This window comes from Pundamilia nyererei, unplaced genomic scaffold (assembly GCF_000239375.1).
Source record: "Pundamilia nyererei isolate P.nyererei 1_Seehausen unplaced genomic scaffold, PunNye1.0 scaffold00024, whole genome shotgun sequence".
Lineage (NCBI taxonomy): Eukaryota > Metazoa > Chordata > Actinopteri > Cichliformes > Cichlidae > Pundamilia > Pundamilia nyererei.
The window spans coordinates 4,262,263-4,287,815 of record NW_005187425.1 but is presented as its reverse complement, the minus strand read 5'-3'; the positions used below and the strand labels follow the sequence as shown (position 1 = coordinate 4,287,815).

General features: G+C 39.1%; 2 protein-coding genes across 2 annotated transcripts in view; one reads left to right on the top strand and one right to left on the bottom strand.

Annotated features, from left to right (window-relative positions):
• Positions 1-16,662, top strand: part of LOC102208125 (VPS10 domain-containing receptor SorCS3-like) — a 51,737-nt gene extending 35,075 nt beyond the window's left edge. Inside the window, exons 14-27 of the mRNA XM_005727462.1 lie at positions 686-793; positions 1,039-1,156; positions 1,278-1,411; positions 1,999-2,112; positions 2,694-2,865; positions 5,012-5,198; positions 5,464-5,597; positions 5,967-6,090; positions 6,402-6,514; positions 6,738-6,872; positions 7,528-7,627; positions 8,450-8,555; positions 8,644-8,804; positions 14,264-16,662. Coding sequence (XP_005727519.1) covers positions 686-793; positions 1,039-1,156; positions 1,278-1,411; positions 1,999-2,112; positions 2,694-2,865; positions 5,012-5,198; positions 5,464-5,597; positions 5,967-6,090; positions 6,402-6,514; positions 6,738-6,872; positions 7,528-7,627; positions 8,450-8,555; positions 8,644-8,804; positions 14,264-14,328 — 1,771 coding nt within the window. The 3' untranslated portion in view covers positions 14,329-16,662. The remainder of the gene's footprint in view (positions 1-685; positions 794-1,038; positions 1,157-1,277; positions 1,412-1,998; positions 2,113-2,693; positions 2,866-5,011; positions 5,199-5,463; positions 5,598-5,966; positions 6,091-6,401; positions 6,515-6,737; positions 6,873-7,527; positions 7,628-8,449; positions 8,556-8,643; positions 8,805-14,263) is intronic.
• Positions 16,663-18,411: 1,749 nt separating this feature from the next.
• LOC102207847 (VPS10 domain-containing receptor SorCS1-like) overlaps positions 18,412-25,553 on the bottom strand; it is a 49,815-nt gene continuing 42,673 nt past the window's right edge. The window contains exons 24-27 of the mRNA XM_005727461.1: positions 23,231-23,330; positions 22,765-22,873; positions 21,582-21,736; positions 18,412-20,307 (exon numbers count right to left, since the gene is read on the bottom strand). Of these exons, the coding sequence (XP_005727518.1) occupies positions 20,249-20,307; positions 21,582-21,736; positions 22,765-22,873; positions 23,231-23,330 (423 nt within the window). The 3' untranslated portion in view covers positions 18,412-20,248. The remainder of the gene's footprint in view (positions 20,308-21,581; positions 21,737-22,764; positions 22,874-23,230; positions 23,331-25,553) is intronic.

The window sequence follows — 25,553 nt, the reverse complement described above, 5'->3', positions numbered from 1 at the left end:
GGGGGGGGGTTGCAGCATATGATTATATTTAATGTTTTAAAATGCTGATGGGCCAAGTTTGCATGATTATTGTATCGGTGCTGCAGCTTCAGAACCGTCAGAGTCATTTCCAGCGGAAGAGAGTCTGTTACAGCTTTGTACTCGTAGTTGGATATGATGGTTTGAGTGCTTTTATGTAAATGAGGAGTAGAGCAGGGTGGAAATATGAGACTCAGAATGCCCTCATAAGTCCCTCATATTGTGGGAGCTCTGTAACACTATCTACTTTGATGTCCCTGCACACTACAGCCCTGTCAAATGTGATTAAGCTCCGAGAGAGGTGATTTGAAACCCCCCAAATCTATTTCTAATGTTACAACCTGAGTCATATCTCTCTTTTCTGTTGTCACCTTCAAAAATCTACCTGGGCCAAGGAACATTTGTTCTATTGTTCAGTCTGTTGTCAAGATAATTTTTCACATTGAAGAGAATTCAAGGTGCTTCATTTTTCACCCGTGGCAAAAGCTAAATGAACTCAAATCTTTTATCATATTTCTTTGTTCTTGCTTTTTCTTTCTGTAACCTGTGTGCTTGTGCTGTTTAATGTTACACGCACAGAGAAAACAATAATTTTATCTACTACAGCTAGATAAACAACGGTAGGTAGATATTCGTCCACTGACAGTTGTTGTCTTCCTTTACGCAGGATCAGTCTAGATGAAGGAAAGAAATGGGACCGCCACAGCTTCTCCTTGGCTCCTCTGTATGTGGATGGAGTTTTAATGGAGCCAGAGTCTGACAATCATATTATCACGTAAGGAGACACATGGGTAGCGTCCAAGAGGAATAGAACAATATCAGATCTGAAGAATTAACTCTTGTGTTGATATAAACAAGGAAAGGTTCAACTGATTAACTTAGACTTCTAATCAAGAGGAATTTTATGTTCCCTGTTAACATTAATGACAGACTTCAGATTGCAGGTGCTGAATATGATATCAGAAAACTGCGTGTCTATGTCTCAAGATAATCTTGCTTTTCTTATGCATCATCTTTCAGTTTCTTTGGCCACTTCAGCCATCGGTCAGAGTGGCAACTGATTAAGATTGACTACAAAGGCCTCTTTAGCAGGAGATGCATGGATGGAGATTATCAGACATGGTACCTGCACAACAAGGTAACAGGATTATTAATCACTTCTGATTTATTAACGATTCGAGCGCGTGTTTGCACATTTGTTTCTTTCAGACTTGTGAAAAAGAAGACAAGCTTTTTTTCTTTCCTTCTTTGCGATATAGGGAGAGCTCTGTGTGATGGGTGAGAAGCAGATCTATATGAAGCGCAGGCCAGGCAACCGTTGCATGCTGGCCCAAGACTATTCCAGGATCTATTCCTCAGAGCCATGCCCCTGCACAGCTTATGATTTCGAATGGTAATGGCTTGTATTCAGTGTTCCTAGCAGGGAATATATTGTAACTCACTTTTTTTTTTATCCCCAGTGACTCTTAATTTCTTTCATCACATGTTTACCAAACAGCCTCTCTACTTTGAACATCTAATTCAGTTGTGTGTAATTAGGGCTGTAATAAAAGAACAAAAGTATCAGTTTGCAGAACTTCATAAGGCTTAATATCCCTCTTACACGGCATATTTACAGAATAACCAATATGACTCTGTTCATCGGATATAATTATAGTTTGAAAAATATGGATCGGAGTTAAGAACTTTTCATCGCGCTGCTGTGATTTGCATAATGTCAAGTGACTTATTAGAATTCAATTAATAATGGATCGTTAAATGAATTTTAAATATCTTTTATCCATCTGTCTGAAATTCTGTTTGATCCCACATGTCTGACAATCATGTCTCTAGTTATGGTCTTAAAATATGCCATGAAGCTCCAAATGCAAAGCATTTGCCCCACTACAAAAGCGTGGATAGCTAGATTACTCTGAGTAGCAGTGTTTATCATTTCATGAAGTTTTTTTTGCTTTGTTTTGTTTTGCTTTGCTTTGGCAGTGATTATGGATGGGAGCGCCAGGCAGATGGGAATTGCTCCCCTGCTTTTTGGTTTAATCCAAACGGTGCGGCTAAAAGCTGCAGCACCAGCCAAAGCTTCCTAAACAGCACAGGGTAAGTGGCCCCCAATGTTCAGTCCATCACAAAACAATATCCCATTACACCTTTTTTGTCATGTTGTGTAGTACATAAACAGAAATTAATAGTTTACTTCCTATTGGTTGAGAAATAGGGCTCGGAGGGCCCAATCTGCATTATTTCCCAATTCTAAAATATATAATAATTCATAATGTATAATAATTCAAAACAGGTTTTTGGTTATGAAGCTTTTTTACATTCAGGAAACTGACAAAATTAAGTGTGCTCATAGAGGTCTGTATTTCAGCCTGCCAAATGCACAGTATGTGCTGTTGCTGGGTGCTATTTTCCTGCACTAAATTGCAGAAATAAAACTGAGGAGCATCTTCCAAGCGGAAATAAATAAAAAATAAATGTGATAGTGGTGAACAAAGAAAAAAAATCTTTTGGGAAAAACATTTTTTCCCCACTTTTTGTAAATAGCTGTGAGCTGTATGAAAATTTACTGGCACTTAACAGTTAAGTCCTTATTTTTTGAAAACTGGTAAAACATGTATCTAATGCTGGGTTCTGTTATGCGATGTGACAATGCTCTTTACTTACTCTATGCTCAAAAGGTATCGGAAGGTTTTGTCCAATAATTGTAAGGAGGCAGGGAGGAATGTGTACTCGCCCAGGAGGCAGCCGTGTCGTCCCAGAGCACCCCGGGGCCTCCAGCTGTCTACCAGTCAGGGAGAGCTCAGTTCCCCTGTTGGAAGCAACGTTACTTTTATGGTCTCCCTCAATGAGGTGAGTTATTACACCTAAAAGTCACTGCAGTGTAAGAAGAAGCAGATATTGCATAATGAACCAAACCCAGGCTAGTGCTCTCCTGCTTTTTTTCCCTAATTCCTAAGCTAAATGAATGACTCATTTACTTTTGTCTTGCTGTTATATAGAAGTGAGGATGTTATGTTGAATACTTTTCCATTTGTGTGTGGTAGGAGGTGGTAGGAGCAAATTTTAAAGAAAAGATCTGCTCAAGTGCCCATTAAATCAGACATGCCATGTCCTCTTTTTCAGCTACTATATTTTGTTGTTTAAATATAATTTATGGTGACAAACTGAACCTCCTATTAAAACCTGTAAGAAACAATGTGCCTTGGTGGAGATGGACACATTTACAAAGGATGTTATTCTCAATTAATGATGGCCTACAGGCTAGCATAAATGATCTGAAATAATTAGGGACGTAAAAGATGTAAAAGAAAAATGTGAAAACTGGTTTCAGAGTTGATTGTAATAATAAAAAACTTTACTAAATGGCGCTGACAATCAAGGTCACCTTACAAAACATAATTAATAGTAAAGTATGCAACAGAGAGGACAGCAAATAGAACAACTGGTGTACAGTTGATTCCAGAAAGGAAACGTATATAAGCGTGTTTAAAAAGATAAACAAAGCAAAAAACGGAGGGGCTGGAAAAGCTGCATGTTACAATATCATGATGTGAAAGGCAATAGGATCTGCATCAGTTCAGATGAGTTTAAGAGATTGAAGAAGCTATTTGAGCTGATGTCGTCATCGTCTGCCAGAAAACAGCATCGGATTCCAGATGTCGTCCATCGGTCTGGCTCGCTCGGCGGGAACTGGGAGCCTACGAGGAATCATCATCCAGTTCTCCATGAGGCACGACTGAGATTCATTTTGGAGGAGAGAGAAAAAAAGAATATAATAGCCAGTGATAGAAAAGACCACATCAAAGAAAGGAAGGCGGTTTCTTAATTTCTTCCGAGGTGTTCATTGTTTCATTTTCCTAACCCTAACCCAAAGAAAAGAACGTCGATTTAAGCCCCCTCCTCCACTACCCAGAATTGGATAAGCAGTTACAAAAATGGATGGAACTGGAAATGATGATGGCAGTTACCAACCTCATTTAAAAGTAATCTGAAATCTCAAATTATTCTCAGGAATATTTTGTAAGACTTCTCTTCTGGGAAATATGTATTGATTTTTTCAAAAGACAAATGCAGAAAAGAGAAAAGTGTGATATTCAAAATATTAATATATACAACGTTGATCTATTTATGACTAATATATTCACAGCAGCACATTACTGCACCAAAAACCAGATCTGAATGCAATGTGTGTACCTTGTAGGATTTACATAGATTGCCCAAAAACTTGAACGGCTTTAACTCGAAGGTTATCAAAAAAAAACAACCTTTAGCCTGAAAAATGGATGTATTTATGAAATATCACCTCAAACATTGTTTTTCCTTGTTCCCTGTTCCACTCAAATTTACCTCTTTTAACATAACATAGATTTGCACCTTTTTGTAAGTTCATTAAATGTAAGAAAAAGAAACAACTTGAGGTTAGTTAAGGAAGAAGTTAGTCCTGAGATCTTATTGTTAACTAATTTAATTGGAACTAGATTCTTCTGAAATGCCTGACAGGGTGTTGCTGAATGTTTTTAAAGTGCAATTTTTCATAGCTTTGATCACCACAAATGAAGTTTATTTGATCTTTTGTTTCAGCGTGGCATCTCACTACAGATAGCTCAAAGCCTGAGTAATAAAACCAAAAGTTTGTTGTTAAAGTTTCTGTAATTTGTATGAAAAACACTTTGGTGATGGCAATGTGTCTGTTTTTGAGTGATCAGCTGGAAAAATGACACCAGATTATAAACTCCTCCATCTTACTTTGGGACTCTTTCATGACCTTTTTTGCCTCTGCGTCTCTCTTTTCACATTTCTACTTGTTTTCTCTGCTGAATTTCTGTCTTTTTCCATTCATATTCACCTTCAAAGTGTTTATGACACAGCCTATATGACATCTCAGCTCCAGCACTTCAGCGGCAGACTGATCGTTCTTCCCTTGCATGTGGTCCAAGTGAAAGCATCCTGACCTAAGCCATGATGACAGATGCTATGTAATACCATCTGTCCACAGGGAGACTCGCTGAGGACCAGCATCCAGCTAGACTTTGGAGATGGCATCAAGATCACGTACTCTAACCTGAGCAGGGCGGATGATGGCATCAAGCACATCTACAGAACGACTGGGATTTACCGCGTGACAGCTACTGCAGAAAACAGCCAAGGATCTGACAGCAGCACACTGTTTTTACACATCACCAGTATGTGAATAAGAAACATCATTACTGATTCCTGAGGCTGTGCAGATAGCATAAACCTCTTTTCTTTCATGGATAGTCACGTTCCCGCTGAATTACATTTCAGTCATGGTTTTACTACTTTTATGCATTTTAACCTTGAAAAATGCAAAAGCACACACCTGAAGCTAAATGTACATCAACTGCGATCACAATAATACTTTTCTTGCTGGCTGCATTCATTCGATGCATGTATGGATATATGATGGCGTATTTGTCATCGCCGCAGGTCCACTAGAGCGGGTGTATCTCTCCGCTCCCATTGTAGCCGTCAGAGGGAAGGAGGCTAATCTGACTGCAGTGGTGTGGCCGAGCCACACCAGAACATTGACCTTCTTCTGGTGGTTTGACAACAGCTCTGAGGTGAGACGCTTCTCCTCCTCCACCTCCTCCCACCATTCTTCTATACACACAAGGCATTTATCCTTTTTACTGCTGCTTTTTTCCCCATCTTCCCACTCCTCCCTTGATGTCTTTGTGCTCTTGTTTGTAATCTGAAAGTGTAAATCTACACAGATCTCCCCACAAATCATGGAAAAAGTGACAGTATGTGACTGCCCTGTGCCATTCTGGAGGATCCAGCTTGGATGGTTGATTATATTTGCCTGAGATTGATTGTGTTCAGCGCAGCATCCCCTCATTATACAGTAGATATACGTAGTGTTCTATATTCAGCCATGAGGATGCAGCTTTTTCTGTGCATTTCTCTGTGTTTTTCCTTTTGAAATCCAGCCCATTATAACCTTGGAGGGAAGCATCTCCCACACATTTCAGAGCGAAGGAAAAAGCAAGGTCACGGTCCAGGTTGCTTCTGGGAGCACTGTAATGCAGGATTCAAAAGTTACAACTGTTAAAGGTGAGTGGGGGAGACAGTCTTCAAAGCACTTTAATTGGAGAGATGCCTGTTACATGAATATGCAATATGCTATCTCAGGGAAAGTGTGATGCCTCTCGGTCAGCGCTGCAAGCTTCGCCACGTTGATGTCAACGTGGACTTATCTAATGAATAAAATGTCACGGTATGCGAACACGAAATCTCGAGGAGCAATTAACTTCAAGGCAGATGTTGCCAAATGAAAAAGGACAAAACTGCACATCAGATTAATCAAAACCTAAACTAGAAGTAGCGTTAATATTCTAACAGACATCACTTCACCTTTTTTCCAGAGTTCTTCAGGTCACTGCTGTTGTCGTTTTCGCCAGCGCTTGATGAGCACAATCCTGACATCCCCGAATGGAGGGAGGACATCGGCCGTGTGGTGCGGACAGCTCTATCACAGGTACATCAGTTCCTAAGAGATCTTTCCTGCAGTTGACAGCGAACACCAATGGCTTTCAGGGTCATTACTATTTTATACGGGTGCGCTAAAATGACACAGCAGTCATGATGTTTTGTAACCCATGTGTTCTTCTTTTATTTTGTTTAGGAGACACATTATTTAGTGTGAATTTAGCCTTCAGAGTAAAGCCATACCTGGCTGTCGTGTTTTCGCGTCACTGCAGGTGTCTGGGATTCATGAAGATCAGCTGCTGGTATCTCTGTATCCAGGGCTTCCAACTACAGCAGAGCTCTTTATTCTGCCTGATGAGCAGACATCTACTGAGCACAAGAGTGGGAGCGAAGCGGCTCTTGAGATGGTAAGAGCCACAATAATGTAGATCATGTCAGCTTTTATGTAGAGCTGCTGTTTCCTGGACATTAAAGATACATTGTATTTATATTTATGCTAGATATTTAAGAGGACCTAAAGGCTGTTAATAGGATAATAAGACTGTTTGTTCATATGGTTGGTATGCATGTTTCCATAGTTGGTATTTATTTCTTCTGTTTTCCTTCTTCTTCTTTTAGCGTATCCCTAGCATCCTCCTCTGTCACAAAAGCACTTGCACGTCCTCCTTCACTACATCCTCAGTAAAACTCTTAACATCTTCAGTTCTGCCACTTCCACGTCAGGCTCCTGTCTTTTTGTCAGAATAGTTGATTTTTATTTCTTTTTGTTAAATGATCTTGAGCAAAAGCTTTTGAGCTCACAAAAGATCCGCAGACTGCTTATTTTGCTAGGACTCAAACAAAGTAAGTGCAAAACGCAAGAGAAATGCAGTGTAATGTGTTAATTATCGGGCGAATCTTTGAACGATGGAGAGAGCCAGTCAATGGCGCCACCGGCCATTATGCTAAGCTGAGCTAATTATTGTATCAATCTTTTCTTTTCCAAAAATGTCTTGCTTGTTCGTGAAATTTTAATGTAAACCTTTGTGTTTTCTGTGTGTTTTTGTTAAAATCCTGTGACAGATATCAAATATTTTTGTCACTGCACTGAACCAAGGCCTGATCCAGTTTGAACTGAAAGCTGACATTCGCATTATTGTGTACATGACTCAGCAAACTCTGGGTAAGTTTTCAGCAGTCGTTACATTGAAACCCTTTTAGAGATATGTGAAAACAAAACACTCAAACAGGCCCTAGGCTTATTTTACGGCAGATTAATACAGCATGTCTACAGATCCACAGAGCATTAGATAAGATGTGTCTTCGTTAGACTGGTTTGACATTGAATTTTAACAACGCTCTGAAAAAATAAAGCAAGGCAAAGACAAAGTGTTTCCTGAGAGACGGACGATGCTGTATATCACAGGATTTAAATATCCTTCACAGAGTGCCAGTTTTGCACCTGAGGCTATGAGACAGTAGCTCTCTTTGAAGTCAGCCAATCAATCACATGATTGACAAAGCAGGTGTTTGATATGCACGGGAAATTCACAGGGTCACCGGGTCATTAGCATATCGTAAAAACGTGTCGATCACCTCGCGTGTCTTTACCCTTTCCATCCACCAATGGATCTGTCTTCATTTGTGTCTGCATACAAAGGTCTGGGTTGCCTTTAAAATGATCCGGAAAGGTCAAAGACTTCATAGGCTTCTTTGTGACGGGGAGAAAGATGGGCAGTGAGAGGAAATACTTTGAATATTGCATCTCAGCATTTATAAAGCTATGACTATGCATAAGCTACTGCTGCATGCAGTATGAACCCTGGAGTGAAGCAGTGGACCTCCTAAAGGTGCTTTTTATGCCCTGAGGGGATAACATGTAGGGATATGCTCTTCATGACATTGGGTAATATCCTTGGAATAGGACATGGTTTAGGAAAAAGGAATGGGTTTAACACATATTATGTAAAAGGTTTGGTGCTCATTTATGGTGTTTGGCTTTCAGCACCACTTGTGGACTCAAACTCACTTCCCAGTGGGTCGGCCATGCTGATGCTGCTCATCGTGGTGTTTGTTGGTTTAGCTGCATTCTTCATCTACAAGTTCAAAAGGTATGTTTATTGAGATAACGAAGTAAATACTGTTGAACTCACTTGATAATCAAAAGCTAATCATCTTTATTGCTCTGCTGTCTCTTAGGAAAATCCCTTGGGTCCACGTCCAGACTGAGGACAGCCATGAGAAGGAGCCAGAAGTGATAAGCACAGTCGGTCAGAATGACACCATGTCCAAGGTCAAGCTCAGTGAGTTTCCCTCCCAGAAAGAACTCATGGAAAAAGAGCTGGAGGCGAGGAACATAGGTAATCCTTTCAAAATGCCTTTACTGCAGGCAAACTGTGACTGTGTTGTTGAAAAATGTGCTGTAATTATTACTAATGGAGTAGTGGCATAAAATCTACACTCTAATGAGGCTGCACTACTGTGCAAAAGTTGTGAGGCATCCCTCTTTTCTATATATGTTGCTTCCAAGTACCCATGCTATGTCTAATTTTTTTTTTAATGGTCAGGAGCAATAATTCGCCAGGCTTTCTGAAGGTCTTTCAAAGTTTTTCTTTTGACATTGGTTGCTTTTTTACTTATTTTCAGTACAGCTCTTGTACCTGACCATTTTCAGAGTATTTTTATGAACCACTTAACACTGAGGTATAAATCATTTAAGCTTAAAAAGGCTCTTGGCTTACAGAATTAACAGTGTTGCATCTACACATCACAGAAAACCTAACAAAGAACCAATTTTAAATTGTATTGTTTGGCACTTTGTTAGCCTGTCAAAAAATGTAATTTGTATGAAAAATGTTAACAATAAAGATTGAAAAACACAAAATATTACTTTTTGCAACAACAAGATGATTCTTACGGTGCTATTAGCTAAAAACCTGGCAGATCGCAACGAGCTGTGCAGTGTATCCTTAACAAAAAGTTGAGGAAACTGGTCTCATGGAGTAATCAGTCCACATTTGAAGTTTTTTGTTCAAATCATAATCAATATGAATGGAGGAGGTCAGAAGTGAGGTACAACAGTGAGTGTCTACAGGATAGAAAAAGCACAAATTGAAATAGTAGCAGTCACAGATTGGCCTCCTCAGAGTCCAGATCTCAACATTGTTGAAGCATTTTGGGATCATCTTGATAGAGAACAGGAACAAAAGGCAGCCAACATCCAAATAAGAGCTTTGAAAGTCCTTCAAGAACCCTGGAGAACTATTCCTGAAGACTACTTAAAGAAATTACAAGAATGCTGCTAAGAGAGTTAAAGATGATCAGATCAAATATTCACTTTCAAGCTTGTTCCAATTGTGCAAGCTCTGTTTCTACATACTGTATTAACATGTTAGATCATATATTTCAATAAAATGCTGGACCTACTTTATGTTAAAACATAGTGTGTAAACATATAGTATAAATGTCAAATAGTCAAGAACAGTATAAGTTCCCCACGAATGTACTTTGTTGCTTTCAATCATTGAAGAGACAGTGTATCATGATGCAAGCTTTTATTTCAGGCCCACATTAAGAGTATATGAGAACCTACTGTGATTATTTTTTAATGTAATAATATGTATTTTATTAATACGGGGTTTAAAGGCTGAATGTTATTGTAAAAGACAGATGCTGATTAACTTTTTATTGCCCTAAAAAACATCACTGAGCATTTGAATAAATCTGAAATTTAATATAGCGTAGACTCAAAATACGAGGATGTTCTTTTTGCTCTTATTTAAAATGGCATGTTTTTTATTTTTTTAGTGAAACTACTCAAAAATACATTAGAATTCAGTGCGTGTCTGAGGTGCTGCGACGTCTTTATCAATGCTGTGTGTCATATTTTTGCAATTTGCACAGCCCGAGCACAACTGCAGCATCTGCACAGAAACCAGATATCACCATGACAAGTTAACTTTTTGATTGCTATGCTTGACATCCGCTGTGATGTCTTTTAGATGAGAACTATTCAGTCCCTGCAGACGGTGTGGACTGTTTGACAAAACTAGCATTGCAGTGCTCCTGACACAGACATGTGGGCTGCAGGCCTTTTTTCTGGTCACTCAGCACTTTGGCTGTTCTTCATTTCTCAGCTGTTTCAACCAAGTCCTTGCTGATCTGAAACAAATTGACTCCTTTTTAGTTGCTTTCGAGAGTGTTTATTTAGAAAAGGGCAGAGCAGCATGGGGCCTTTAATCTGTGGCTCGCTATGCTAAATGAATTTACAACCTGCTGCTTAAAGATTTCATTAGTACTCATCAGCTTGGTTTGATTTTCATGTATTCCAATTCTGGCTGAGATATAAATGTTCCCAGAAAGCTGAGTCTGCTGTATTCGGTTTTCACTATTTTACAGGAACGTTATAAAGTCTACCATCTGTTAGTCCAAGTCGCTGTTCAGCTTACTGCAGGATTAATATGATTGTTAATCTGTTTTGAGTATTGCCATCGATGATTTACCTACACAATTTTGTGAACTCTTTTTAAAAATGTGGAATAAATAGAGCACATTTGTTATACAGTACTGAACCTTCCATGTCTTGTAAGGCAGGTCTTCCACCAGCCAGTGGGAAATATTTCCTTAGAGAGTTTAATTTAATTAATGTGTGGGTTCAGTGATTTTATGTGTCCTCACTTTAGTCCAAATATCCTTACATGCTTTAAAACGAAGAAGAATCTCTTATCACTGGTAGCTGTCACAATGCCGCTGAAGCTATTAAGTAAAATTACAGTCAGAATTCATGAAGGTTAAAAGGAAGATTTGAATGTTTCAAGCAGTATCTGACAGACTTAAATGAACATTTTTTTGGCAGCTTAGTTAAGGACTTTCATTTGATATATGTTAATACTAAATGATTAAAATGACAGCTCATATGGGCTCCGTAGAAAATTACAGTTGAGTTGAAATGGGGATTAATTATGCTGGAAAGGGGATTCATGTATGATACATTATACAAGACAGGAAGTTGTCAGGACCAGTCTACCTAGCAATCAACTAAGGAAGACAAGTTAGAATTCACTGATTAGCATTTGTACGTACAAAATTGATGCTGTATGAGGAAAAAGGAAACTGTTTTTGAAAGGAGGATGAGGCTTGTACTGCATGTAACCTCCAAAAATTACACCTGAATTCACTAGACTCAGTGTAGGAGTATCAAATGTCATCTCTTGGTCAAAGAGACAAAACACTGAAGCAGTAACTTTTGAAGAGCACCTCTCATTCGGCTACATAATTGGTCACAGCTATCAGTCTCGGGTGTATCCTGCATGTGCTCCATTGATGGTTACTCTTAAGTGACATCCTTAAATCGATTCTGAGTTGTTTTCTAATAATAGTGTGTCAAAAGGCAATGTGACAGGACAGCTTGAAAGGTGTTCTTATTGATGAACCTACAGAGAATTAACCTCTGACTCTGCAGCTCCCCTCAGCTTTGCAGGGCTTTACAGTGGACTTAACCTTAGCTATGCAATCTGCAACTAGCATGTTGAGTCCACTGTTATTGTGAAAAAGCTCTAAAAACACCAGCAGCTCAGCACCAAACAGCAAGTAGTCAAGATTAAAAGTTAGATGGCAAAAATACTGAGACATTTTGCAGCTATAAAAACTTTATAGGAGACCAAACACAGAGCTGAAAGAGGGGATCGTGTTATTTTGTAACAACTGGTTGTGCAAAGTAACATGTTTACTGAAAAACAATTGGCCACATAAATCTGAACAGATCTGTATATTAATTATTTTTGCTTTCCAAAGCAGCCACAAAAATGGTTCATTGCAGCTTCATTAGTAATGTTTGTTATGTATTGGTCTGAAATAAAATAGAACCATCTAGATTTGAAACAAAACCTAACTAGAATAAGAATCATTTGATATAGAAATGGAAGTTAACATGTCTGAAAACATATTAACTCATTTCTGTCTCTTTACAGCAGCCATCCAGACAGAAGGAAATAAGTATACTGCTCAAAAAAAATCCATGAAACGCTTAAGTCAAACACCACATCTTGATGAATGACATATCTAAGTTGTAACTATTTACTGATGTATAATCTATAATTTGTTGCAAACAAAATGATGCAACGACATCAATTGTAACCAAAATCATCAGCCCTGGCCTGGTAATATGAGAGCCAGTCAGTGTATCACTGCCTTAAATGCCCTCTGGACACATGAGAGCAATGTAGCATAGGGTCTGACAAAAGTTCTGAGGATTCCCTCCTGGTACCAAACAGCAGTCTGTGTATGCAGGTCTGTATGACCTTGCAAGGATAAGGATAAGATCATCACTGACCCACGCGAAAACTTGTAATGCCGGATGATGTTTCAGACATCATAAAGTTTCCCATGGTGTCTCCAGACTCTTTGACTCATTGTCAGAGCGAACCTGCTTTCATCTGTGAAGCCAACAGGGGATCAGAGGTGGATACTGCCAATTTTTGCATTCTTTGGCGTATGCCAGCCAAGCTGCACGGTGGTGGGCTGTGAGCACAGGTCCCACTAAAGGACTTCAGTCCTTCATCCCAGTCTCCCGTAGTCTGTTCCTGACAGTTTGGTCAGAAATATGCACAATGAGCCCACTAGAGGTCATTCTGTAAGGCTCTGGCAGTGCTCCCCCTGTTTCTCCACACACACAGGAGCAGAGGCCGATCCTGCTTCTTGGTTGATGCCCTTCTTCGGTCTTGTCCACCTCTCTGCATGTATTAGCCAGTCTTTTGGTATCATGTCCACAATCTTGAGACTGTCCTTAGACATACACCAAAGTTTTTGTGATGGCATGTATGGATGCGCCATCCTGGGGCAGCTACCTGTGCAGCCTGAATGGGCTGCAGGTATTGTTTCATGCTACCAGTAGTGACAAGGACACTAATAAAAAGCAAAATAAGAGAAAAATCAGTCGGGGGGGATAAGGAGAGAGCAACTGTCTGTGACCACCTCCTGCAGAAACATTCCTTTTTTAGCAGCTGTCTTGTTGTTGCCTCTCCAGTGAACCTGTTGTCACTTTCACTGTTACCAAAGCAGGTGAAATGGATTTACAATAGTTTATGCTTCCTAACTGAACAGACTGATAAACTTGATGTTTAACCGACTGTGTTATACTGTGACAATCAAGTGTTCTGCTCATTTCTTTGAGCTGTGCTTTTAGCTTTATAGAGGTGAAAGAGCTCACTTTAGTTAATATACAGTTACTGTTTCTGGTTCATTTTAAAAAGCACTAGAATTCCGATCTCAATTTTAAAGCTCATTTTATCTTTTATATTAAATACTCAATTTGCTGCAGGCTACACAAGTTTTACTCTTAAAACATCCCTCTTATAAGATTAATTTAAAGCTAAAACAAATCTGTATGTCTTTTGTAAATCTGAACTGACAGCCAGGTCTCCACCTTAATGAATTTATTGCAGGTTATTACTTATGAGAATGAACATGAAATTAGGTTCAGGCTGCTCTATACAAATGGCTGAATTTATTGAACTGAGATGTTTGAGACGCTGAAGTTCAACTTTCGAATAAGCCAGTGTCTGCACGATCTGAATGACCGCACTTGTCACGGCGATTGTATCTTATCAGCCTACCGTCATCACCAGCTCAGCCCTGCTCGGATAAGCCATGTTCTTTTAGTTTGTTTCAGGCAAAATGTATGAATGATGCAATTAAATATAAAAGCCTCTACAAGCCATTTAATTAAAAAACACAAAAAACCCAAATCATGCCACAGCAGTCCCCTGCTATTTTATTTACTCAGTTTAATAATTTGTTCACCTCTTCTTCTTTTTTTCAGGTGGAATTGGCAGAAATATGGAGAGAATTGTTACAAGGGAATTTCCAAACTGTACTAATGTCTAAGACATGAGCTCTGTTACAGAGTAAGTACTGATTGTTGTGTTTCAATTGTGCTGAAATAGTTTTATTTACTGGTCTTTTTTTTCCTTCTTTGTTTTCATGCCAATAGCTGCTATCGTTCTGAGACATGTTTTTTTTTATTCATGTGGATAGAATAAGCATCTAGTTTACAATACCAGATGATAAAGATGAATCCACTGAGCCAGACTACAGGGCCTCTAGTTTGGGGACAGTTAATGCTGAAATGTGTTAATAAGTGCAGCAACAAGCAAAAAGTAAGTGGCGTCAAGACTCCCTCGCTCTTTACCACATGCCATGGATCCTACATTGCTAATATGAACATTATTAATATTATGAATACTCAGATGATGTTGTGCTGCTTTAAATATTGTTTTACTCCTTTTGTATAGTATTTGGGAAATACATGGCCGGGCACTAGAAAACAAATACCCCGGAAGCTTTGGTAGGTGCCCTTCTAGAGAAAACAGTGTTAGGAATATATGGGTATAATGTTAATAAGAAGGAGGATATTATTAATGGAGAGGTTAGTACTAGAGAGAGGATGGATAGGCTTTACTATAGTTTGTAAACTCGACATTGATTTCTCAGTGGTTGTCGTAAGGAGACAGCCCTGTGGGAATATTAGAATACTACTAAACATACTGATTCCATCTAATAAAAAGGTTCTGCTGCATTCATATTTATCTCTATCATACTAATTTGACTAAAAATGATCAACTCTGTCAATTACAATATTTTACTTTATTCATACTTTTTGTTTACTTTTTCCTCTTTATTACATCCTGAAGAGCCGTGTCCACACAATGAGCAATTCATGCATCTGAAACCAACAGTTGGTTGCTAGCGATCATTCCAGGCTCTGGTTGCCTCGGTTATGCTCTGTATTGATTACCAGGTTGTAAGTCAATCACCAGCATCTCTCTGGTAGTCACTTCAATCGATTGCCTCAATTTTGAGAAAAGTTTATCTTGGACTTGTCCACTTTGCTTTGTTAGCAGTTTTTTTGATCTATAGTCACTTGAGGTTGACTTTGTGGTCTCTGGTCACAGCACTGCTGAGAATCACTTGTTGTGCGGACACAGCTTTAATGGATAGTCAACCCATCCAACAAAGACTTGCATGATGGGGCAGATTACATTCTGCTCTTCCTTCATAATAGCTCAGTTGCACTAGTATAAAACTAGCACTGCAACCCCATTATGACTATGAAAAATGGGTGGTGGCCTTGTGATTGCATCAGATTTTTTTTGCATTTGGCGACCAATTGCAAATAAGAAGCAGAAGTTGAGCATGCAACACCTTCAACCTTTGTCTCTAAACAATCATGGCCTGACTCAGACTGAGTGCAGTCACCTTCAGACAGGTTAGCAAAGGTTTGCATAAAACTGCAGTCTAATTTATAAACACAGATTGCAACACAATGCAATCAATCTGAGTCAGTCTGCACCAATGAGCACAACTCATCTGCGGCGCATCTCTTTGAAATAGGAGACATGACTCAACTGGTTGCCAACAAGTTGTATTCTGGTTATATCTCTATATGAAAGCAAGGTTGCTGACCATCTCTGTCATTTTGCAGCAATGATGTCATTATTTGTGGAGGAAATTCCGTTTCAGATCTATGAGGTTCTGGCTGAACTCTGTAAATAGTTTGTGTGAATTTCCGTTTAATGTGAATTTCTGTGTATGTAGAGCCAGCTACATTCAAACTGAAAGCAGACTGACCGTTTTATTGCTGTCTTCATCCACCAAAGGCAACTGACTGCGAGTGGTTGCAAACCTGGTCCCTGTCTTTGAAACAATCATTTCAGGTGACAAGATCATCATTGTACACAGTCTCAGTAATTTTGGCTCACGTCACTGTTTTCCTGAGTGTGACTATAATATAAGACAAAAATATAATAGATTGTTTGATTTTTTTTTAAATCATATAATTTATTCTATTAACCTCTTCAACTTTATGCTCAAGCTAAACATTACCATCCTAAAACTAGAGGTCTTTGAGTTGTAGATATAATGCTTATGCATACATATGTGACTGTTGGTAAAGAGTATAAGACAGGGATGTATGTTTCTTCTCTGTTAGATAACATGGTGCTTTCAATGACTGTTTCTCAGAATATGGTATACAACATCATGAAAGTCTGGCCTTACAAGGGGAAATATCGACAACATGTACATAGAATAAGATGGAATTTAAATCTGTACACTAGCATCGTCATACATTGTCGTTAAGGCAGCCCACTGAGCAGGCAGTTGTGTCTTTCCTTGATTTTAAGTCTCACAGCAAGATGTATGTCCACTTTTTTAATTTCATTGGGGGTTGTTTTTTTTTTTCGTTTGTTTTTTTTTTTTTTTTACAGTAGCATGCCCTAATTATCTGTGATAAAAGACTATAAAAGACTTTTATTGGGGTGAGCAAGTACTGTATATATAAATATATATATATAAATATATATCATTGTGATTTTAAACTTTACTTGACACATTAAACAAACTATTAAACACCTTGTCTTATAGTCTAGTTGTGCATTTGCCCAGAGTTGTGCATGAAACATGAAACTTCTATGATATTGTTCCTTTTTGTCGATTATATAAAATCGTCTTGTTTGGAATCACATTTCTTACTGTGAACAAATTGCCATTTTGAAATTGTTCAAAATAAATGTATTTTTATATGGAATTATGTTTTGTATTATGCATACACCCACAGTAAGCCTAACAGTGGAACATGTAAGAAATGGCTCGCAGTGCTTACAAAAAATGTTGGGGTTGTCATGACACAAACCTAAAAACCAAAGGGTTCGAGAAGCTTCTCTTTAACAGCACCACCACAGCCTTATCTGAAACACAGGTGCCATGTAGCAGCCAGTGTATCAGGCTCACCACAGCACTTTTAATGATCCCACAGAGGCTCTGAAGTCAGATTTAATGGGCAGAAGTGTGATAACACCCATGTGAAGATTCCCATCTGACATTTAGACTGAGCTTCATTTTACCTCTAACACTCTATCATTCAAGTTGCCAGTTATAGCTGGTTTCTTTTTAATGGGAACAATTACTACGGCTGTGGTCAAGTGATGAAAAGCAGATGTTAGTACGGGGGTATTAGTATGATTTCTTCTCTGAGTTACAAAAGAAATGTGAAAGACAGTGAGATTGGAGCATAAAACACTGTGGTTGATTGGCTGAAATATGTCTTCACACACAAAGCTGCAGCAACCAGGACCTTGTTTCTGTGTTTTGCATTTTGTTTGCCACTTCAACGGCTTCATATCGCACACCAATCTTCATCACTCCAACAGCCATCAACGCCCCGAGAGTCTTATTCTCGCTCCTGCTCTCAGTCTGAATTAACACCAAGGCCTTTCTCTAACTGCCCTGGGATGTTCGGCAGTGCACAATCAAATTGAACGGTGACAATCACTAATGGATGATTCGCTGCAGCCAGACACTGTAATGTAGCACTCAATGAAAGGAAACATGCTCATCAATTTCACACTGTGGCTAACACAATATTGCTGTGGGTTATTGTTGTGGGACATTTTTCATTCAAGGTGCTACCCAGACTGGGAAAATCTTCCTTGTTGATTTTGTGTGTGTGTGTGTGTGTTGATTTCCTGGAGAGGGGATAATTAATTTGTTGCACAGTGGGAGAGCCAAGGAACTATCCCATTAGAATCACTCCAGGCTACTTGGTGCTTTTCATTGTCCTCTCGCTCTGCCCCATTGTATTATGCAAATGGCTGCACTGAAACTTCAGGCATGCTAAGCAACACTTGTTAAGAGACAAAGAAGAAGAAGCAACTAATTCTACAATGTGAGCGTGCCTATCAATCAAAAGTACCAATTTGTGATAGACTCACAGTCGGCTAGGGTAGAGCCTTACTTTTGCTCCTCATGAGCCTTGCTGATTGACTTTGCATAGCCTGCGAGCTAACTACGTGGTTTAAACAGCAGAAATATAGCAGCCACACTGCAATCCTTTTGTGTTTCTTCTTTATTATTTATGTAATTATGGTTACTTCTGCAAGATCAAATGAAAAACACAGTAACAACCCACTGAATAATCACATCACTTATAATGAATGATTAGTCTAGCCCGTTGAGAAACATAACATTTTCCAGTTCACATTGTTAACATTTCTTTTCTTTTTTTTTTTTACCTAAGACATATTTAGGTAGCTTGAAATAGAAAAAAAAGGTCATGCAAATATGTTCACAATCGTATTCACAGGTTAATTATTCGGACTTAACAAAAAATAGTTGTTAAATAAATAACAAGCACAAAGAAAAAAAAAATCTTCAGATGACCATGTGGAGAGATGAGAGTTTGTCTGAAGACGAGTTTATTTATGCTTCAGGCTCAATTGGAGGATTGGAGGGAAGAAGTATGGAGAAGCCTCTAGTCAATTTGTCTTACTGACATATGATGCTGACAACACTTAAAAAGAAAAGTTTGATGAAGAAGAACTTTAGTACTTATCCCAAAGAGACAGCAGCTGACCAAAGCAGTGTGCGTAGGCTGAGCCTTGTTGACAGGAGATATGTCTTCTCTATCTCTGTGTCCCTTGCAGCGAACGAGATGAACAAATCTGCAGGCTTTTGTCCGCCGAGTCCTTGGGGGTAAACCTTAAACAGACTGCAGGCTCCCGTGCATTGCAGTAAACCGAGGAAATGCTATGTGTAGATGTCGGTATCATCTTAATATCATAAACAGTCCAGAGTAAATAAAAAGTGAATTACAATAATCCAAAAATCCACAGTTTCACTCTTTTCCTATAAAAAGGCACCACATCCTTCACAGTACCAGCAGTTCAAAGAAGTAAGTAATAATTGTGTCAAGGAGGCGACAAACTGAAAATAAACCTTGATCTAATAACTAAAGTGTAAATTTAGTGGGTTTTTTTTACTGCATTACAGTGAGTGTCTGCTGCAGTGTTATTATTCTGAAAATTTACATTTTGTTCTCTGTATAGAAACCCGAATACACCAGAAATGCTTCTGGCAATGAATAAATACAAAGTGTAAAAGTCACTGTTTTGTGCAACAGTTAAAGTTGACCGTATGACAATCAAATATAAGACTACCGTTGCAATAATAGCCCAAAACAATGATTTAGAGCACTAATGTGTTGTTCGTGTTAAAGCAGGGTAACATTTATGACGTTAGCATTCATTCCGCTGCCTTCATTGTCACCAAAATGACTTATTTGAGTCTACTAGACAAGAGGGATTGCTCGGATTTTCATCTGCTGTGCATACCCATCTACTGTAATCTTCTGTTCTTATTTTTGTTATGACACATATTATAACATTTTGAGCGGCACAGAGGCAGGCTTGATGGAATACACAGATCTGGGACTAGGAGCTCTCCTTCATCTCCTGGATATTGCAAGCTTTCATTTGATGAGAATCTCCTGATAAGATTTACTGATTGTACAGAGCTTAATGAATCTGCTTCCCTCACTGTCTTACTCAGATAAGCTATTTCCACATAGTTAAATAAAGTAAACTCCACAAACACAAGTCCAAAAACAGAAACGGTAGAATATTTTGAGATATGATTACACATCACTCCCATTTGATATTTTCATATTTGGGCAGGCGCAGCTGTAACCAGCTGAGACTTCTTCCATTATGGATGTACATTATTTACATAAAAAGATCAGTGTCCTTGCAAAAATACAAGTATTTCAGTCAAAAAGTGTTCCTTTTCAAGAAGCAAGTATAAATCTGTACAGTCTCCTCAGAGGGATTAGGCAGCACAGTGTGAACTGGTCCATCCATGCATGGGTAGCAAAACACTCGAGACCATTCATTGTGACCGTGGTTTCATAGCTTGCTGGAAGTAACTGCCAAAGAAGATGTATTGCTTTCGAGTCGGTCATAGACTCTCAACATTAAAACACATGGGGTGCTTCATCAGAGAGCTTGATGTCTGTGTGAGATGGCAGGTAGCCTGGCGAGGGAGAAGAAAGGAAAGCGACACGGGAGGAATTTTATGTATGCTATTTGCATGAGGGTGTATTTTTGCAGGCAAACACATTTATCTTGGATGGGTCGATTGTTTAGCTACGCGTGGAGGTAAATCAACCGGAACTTCATATATATTTCTTGATGAAAATGCTTTCACCACTCTGCTTCTTTGCAGCTGTACTAATTATTTTATTGGGTCAAATAATTCACCGAGACATTCTCATCACTTTAGCTCACACTTGGTTGTGCTTCGCTTACCTGTGCGTGCTAATACCTCACTGTGCCAAAGTCAGGCTGGCAAATACATAAATACATAACACATAATAATAACTCTGTCTTGGCAACTCGTCTGACAATACACGGGGAGGAAAAATAGAATTGGCACTTAATAGTAAGTGAATATCAAGTCAGCAAACTTTAACTTGTGGCCAGCGCTCCTGACTGCGACATGTTTCAAATATTTATTATTTACAAATAAAGACACGATGCCTTTCAGTGAACACAGTTTTAGCATGTCGCGATTAAGATATAGCTTTCTGATTTCCTAGCACGTGGCTAGTCATTTTTTTTGCCAAACATTTGGTTCATCTTTACTGAAGACACTGCTACATACAGTATCAAACAAGACGTCTTCTGGGAATCATACAATAAAAATGTATCAGGTGTAGCATTATGCGTTTGTCAATGTACATGTTCAAAACTATGATTCTTAATGGAAGAGCGTACTAGTCAACAAGAAATACCAGATTTATGTTGCACAGTTTCATTATTTCAGTTTCTCTGTGAATTTCCACTTTAAGTAACTCTCACTTTCGCTCCTGCCATGACTGTCCAGAAGATTCCACCAGGATAATCCTCTTTGAACTCATTATCTACATTTGCTCCCTTCAATTATAGCCCGTAAAGTAAGTGTGCCCTGTTTGGCTTCTTCACAGACACTGCTGTAAACCGTGTTTTATAGTTCATTCTGAATAAAAAAAATTTTAAAGACTGTTGACAATGCTTTCTGTGGGATCTCCAAATTAATGGCGATAATGTCCCAGAAAAGAAACAAATCTTCTAAATGTCATTTTGTTATTGCTCTTAGCACTACAAATAAAATTCCAGTTACCTCAATTCTATCAGGTAAGTAATTGTGCAGTTTTAGTGACAAGTACACCGCCGGCTTGGCTGCCTGGGAAGATGACACCTATTTTGTTGCTTAAAAAACTGATACAAGCTGAATAAAGCCTGTAGCTTTAACAAAGCGCTACACACCTCTGCTTTTTGAGTCCAGCTGTACATCCACGTGATCCAGTGCGGTCAGCTTGTCCCCCTCAGGGTTTGGGACGGCTATGGAGGTCACTGACGGGATGACCTCTTGTTCTTTGTCAGGCTGCTCTGCCGTGTATGTGTTCATGCCTGGGATCTTCCTGCAGGTCGTGCACAAGGTGGGGAAAGGGAAGCAAGTTAATGGAAACCTGCCATCAGGTCTGTTTCACTAATGCCTTCACTAGGCATAATGTGTCACGCACTATTTTTAACTGTTAAGGATGGGAGAGGATTGCTTGAAAGCTGGAAACTAGGGCATTTTGCATTCCACTGGGCATTGCTCTCTCACTTTTCGTATTGTTCACCTCACTTTTCAATCAATTTTTCATCCCCTCAGATGCATCCCCAATTCTGCTTAAAACTAACATCTTGCATTTCTAATTTCAGATTCACCCTCTTGTGTTTTTGTGCTGCAGCTGGTGCTGTGACATTTGGGGGAGCTTAAGAACTCCAAGTTGATTTCTTAATGTAGTAATTACTATCCATAAAGTTCAGTAGTGTTTGCTTTATAATGAGTAAAATTCCACAAACTACTGACGAACAAAACCATCCCCCTGTGATTGGCATGGGATTACCTCCAGCAGAGGATGCTATTTACTGTATGTCCCTCACTGTATAATGTGTGTTGTCTCAGGATTCATCTTCTCAACCTTTCCTGCCATTCTGCAGAGTATGCCTCACCTTGGATAGCTGTGTTTAGCATTTCCGAAAGGTCAACCCTCACATTGTCAGATAGATGAATATTGATAACTGCAGGACTCTGACACCCATTCAGCGCTCTGGGAGAATTGATTAGCCTGTCATTCCCTGTAATATTCTGCAGATTGAGACAGAGGGGAATTGTCTTATTTCTCAAGCTATTATTGTGTCGTGGATGTCCATAACTCAGAGATATATGGAGTCTGAATACTTCTGGAAAGTTTTAGGAGTTCGGCAGTTAGGTGCTTGCTTCTAGATAATGGGAGCAACCCTAAATAGGGCCGTGCGAATACACACAAACAAACAAAGCAATAACGTATTTTATCGCAGACAACTTCATGGATGCGTCTGCAAATCAGAGGGCTTATTTTTATGACTCCGCCTAACTTATCTTTCTCTGGCTGTGTTCTGTCACCCAAGTATTTTGTACCTTTTAAATTTATATATAACAAAGGCAGCCAGGCCCATCAGGACAACTGACACCAGCATGATGACCGCCGTGCCGCTGTGGCCACTATCACTGCTGTCCACGAGAGGAGCTTTGAAGCAGAAAGATGGAGAAAATGAGCACATATGCAGGCCAAGATTATATAGCAATTCTGTTAAATATCAGTCAGCGCAGTATAAACAGAGAGAACATGGAAAACGAATACAACAATATGACAAAATACACAAGCTGTACTTTCCAGACTTCTGTTTAATTTTTAATAAGCATTTGAAAAGCTGAAAGCTCGTTCACATGTAGATCTCATTTTTAGCCTCAAACTAGAAGAACCGCACGCAGTCTGGCCCCAACACGACCCCAGAAATGGGGTCTGGAACACATCTCTAACAAAAATGGATCAGACTGCCTGCCATTTGTTCAGGTAGGTGTGTGACAGACGCAGCAGGCTCACCTGGAGACAGCCGTGTGGCGTACACGTTTACCTGCACCCCCGGTTTGAGTGTGAACTGGATGAGGTCTTGGTTCAGAGCACTTAGCAGAACCTGAGAAAGCTATGACAAGAAGTGGCAGAGCGGAGAAGGCTCAGTTAGCGGCAGCTGTATAGGAATATTTCACAGTCATCAATATTTCAACCACAGCCATTCCATCCAACAGCTTGAATTATGGATCAGAGTTTTTGCTTCCTTCTAAAGAGGAGCAAATGGTGATGTGACACAGGGAAAACCAAACCTGCTGCACTGAAACCTAACAGGCTTTAATGGTGGGGGAAAAACCTTATCAGGTAACCAGGTATTCTGCTTATGGTGTGGCGGTGACATTAAGAAATAATCTTCTGCCATTTCCATCACAGCGGGGAGTTTTTCAAACTATTTCCTTGTCATGCTTCCTTTTAAAGGGAATGTGATTTGCCCATTTATAGGTTCAGTGAGGCAACATTATTGGAAATCAAAGTGTGTTCTAATATCTTAAAATTGCTGTTTTAATTTTTCTCCCTGAAGAGACTCAAGTTCCCCTGCTTTTCACACCTTGATGAAGCAGTCATTTAGCAAGAGACCAAAATGCCTTCCCAGTGCCCATTTGAGTCCTTAGCCATGCCTCACTAATTCCATCTCGCTCTTTCTAAAATCTTTCCACTGGTTAAAATTAGACCGCTCTACACAGTATGAATAATTACTTTTTGTTCTAGTGGCATATCAGGGTCAGTAAATCTATTACACATTTTAATAAGCTCCTCCACACATGCACTCATCGATGCACATGTGTATGTGTTGGCGCTCACTCAGTGCCTCCACATTGCAAGTCATTCACTGGAGATGAGAACAGTGAACTGAAGATTTATTACCCTATTGTCTGTGAGGTTCTGCCAGGTAATCAGACAGGCTTTAGATAAATACATCTCTTTAATTCCCAATCCCAGCCGCCTGCCCCAGATTGTCTCCTTTCTCGATGGTGCCAATTATATGATGCATCAATGTAATTAAATACCTATTAACGTAGTTCAAGACTGACTGTGAGCCAGCAAAATTATGTTTACTTGTGATACATTGTAGTCTCTTCCGTTATGAATAAATGAGCTTGTCTAGCTTTAAAAAAACATCTCTGTTTTATTGCTTTGTTTACCTATTTGATAGCTTTTCCAAACATGATGCACGATACATTTCCAGGAATATTATTTCACAGCAAGAAAATAACAACCACGAAGCCCGGGCGGCTTAAAATAAAGTTGTTATCGTTACCCAAAGGTTTATGCAAGTCTCAAAACTTCACAGAGGTGACTGTCAGTCCAATTACACATTCTGAGATACTCTGAGTGTTATTTCAGTGCGCTGATGGATGCAGCAGTGCTTTTACACGGGAAGGCATTGCCCTCTAGTGTTGACATAAAGTATTACATTTTAGGAGTGCCTGAAATACAATATGCATCTGTGGAAACACTGAAATAATTAACAGTTTAGTGATACAGATTTAAAATCAGTTTGGAGGTTCTGTGAAATAATATGCGTGATAAGGAAGAGAAATACTGATTAAATAGGGGTATACTCAAAAAACAAGAAAGTACATGAGGACAGACTATTGAGACGCTACTGAAAGATTGGCTCGTGTAAGAAAAGAGCCTATGGGGTCTATATAATAATAACAATGAGCCTATATGGAACACATTCCTCTTATTCACTGAGTTCTCACTTGATGGACTACACCAGAGTTTGTGCATGCTTTAGCCCAATTACCACAAAAAATGTACAGTCCTCATTACGGCTGACCTTTTCCAAGGCATAACATCATATTTTTCCTCACCACCAAGCAGCCAGTGGCATCCATTCATTTCACAATGGTATGAAAATGCATTTTCAGAGACTTTAAACTTGGCTGACTTCGGTAATCCATCACAATGAGCATCACGTCTGCATTTATTTTTGTCAGAGTTAACCTTAATGTTAGGTGGTGATGGAGTGCAGACTTTCCAAGTCAAGCTGCACTTAAAACTGTGTTACTATGCAACTATAATGTAACTCTGACAAAAATAAGAGCAGACATTATGCTCATTTTGATGTATTGTCTTGCCAGAACAAGTTTCAAGTCTCCCCAAGTTGATGATTGGAATGGAAAAAAAAGGGAAACTGTGGCACCAAAGAAGGCAGAAGACATTTTAAGAAGTAATAAAGAAAAGCATAAAATAATTGGATAATAATTAGGTAGTCTCTCGCATAACAGACTCTGTCTGTCAAACACATAAAAGAAAAGAAAAACTGGAAACAGGAAATAATAGTCAGTAG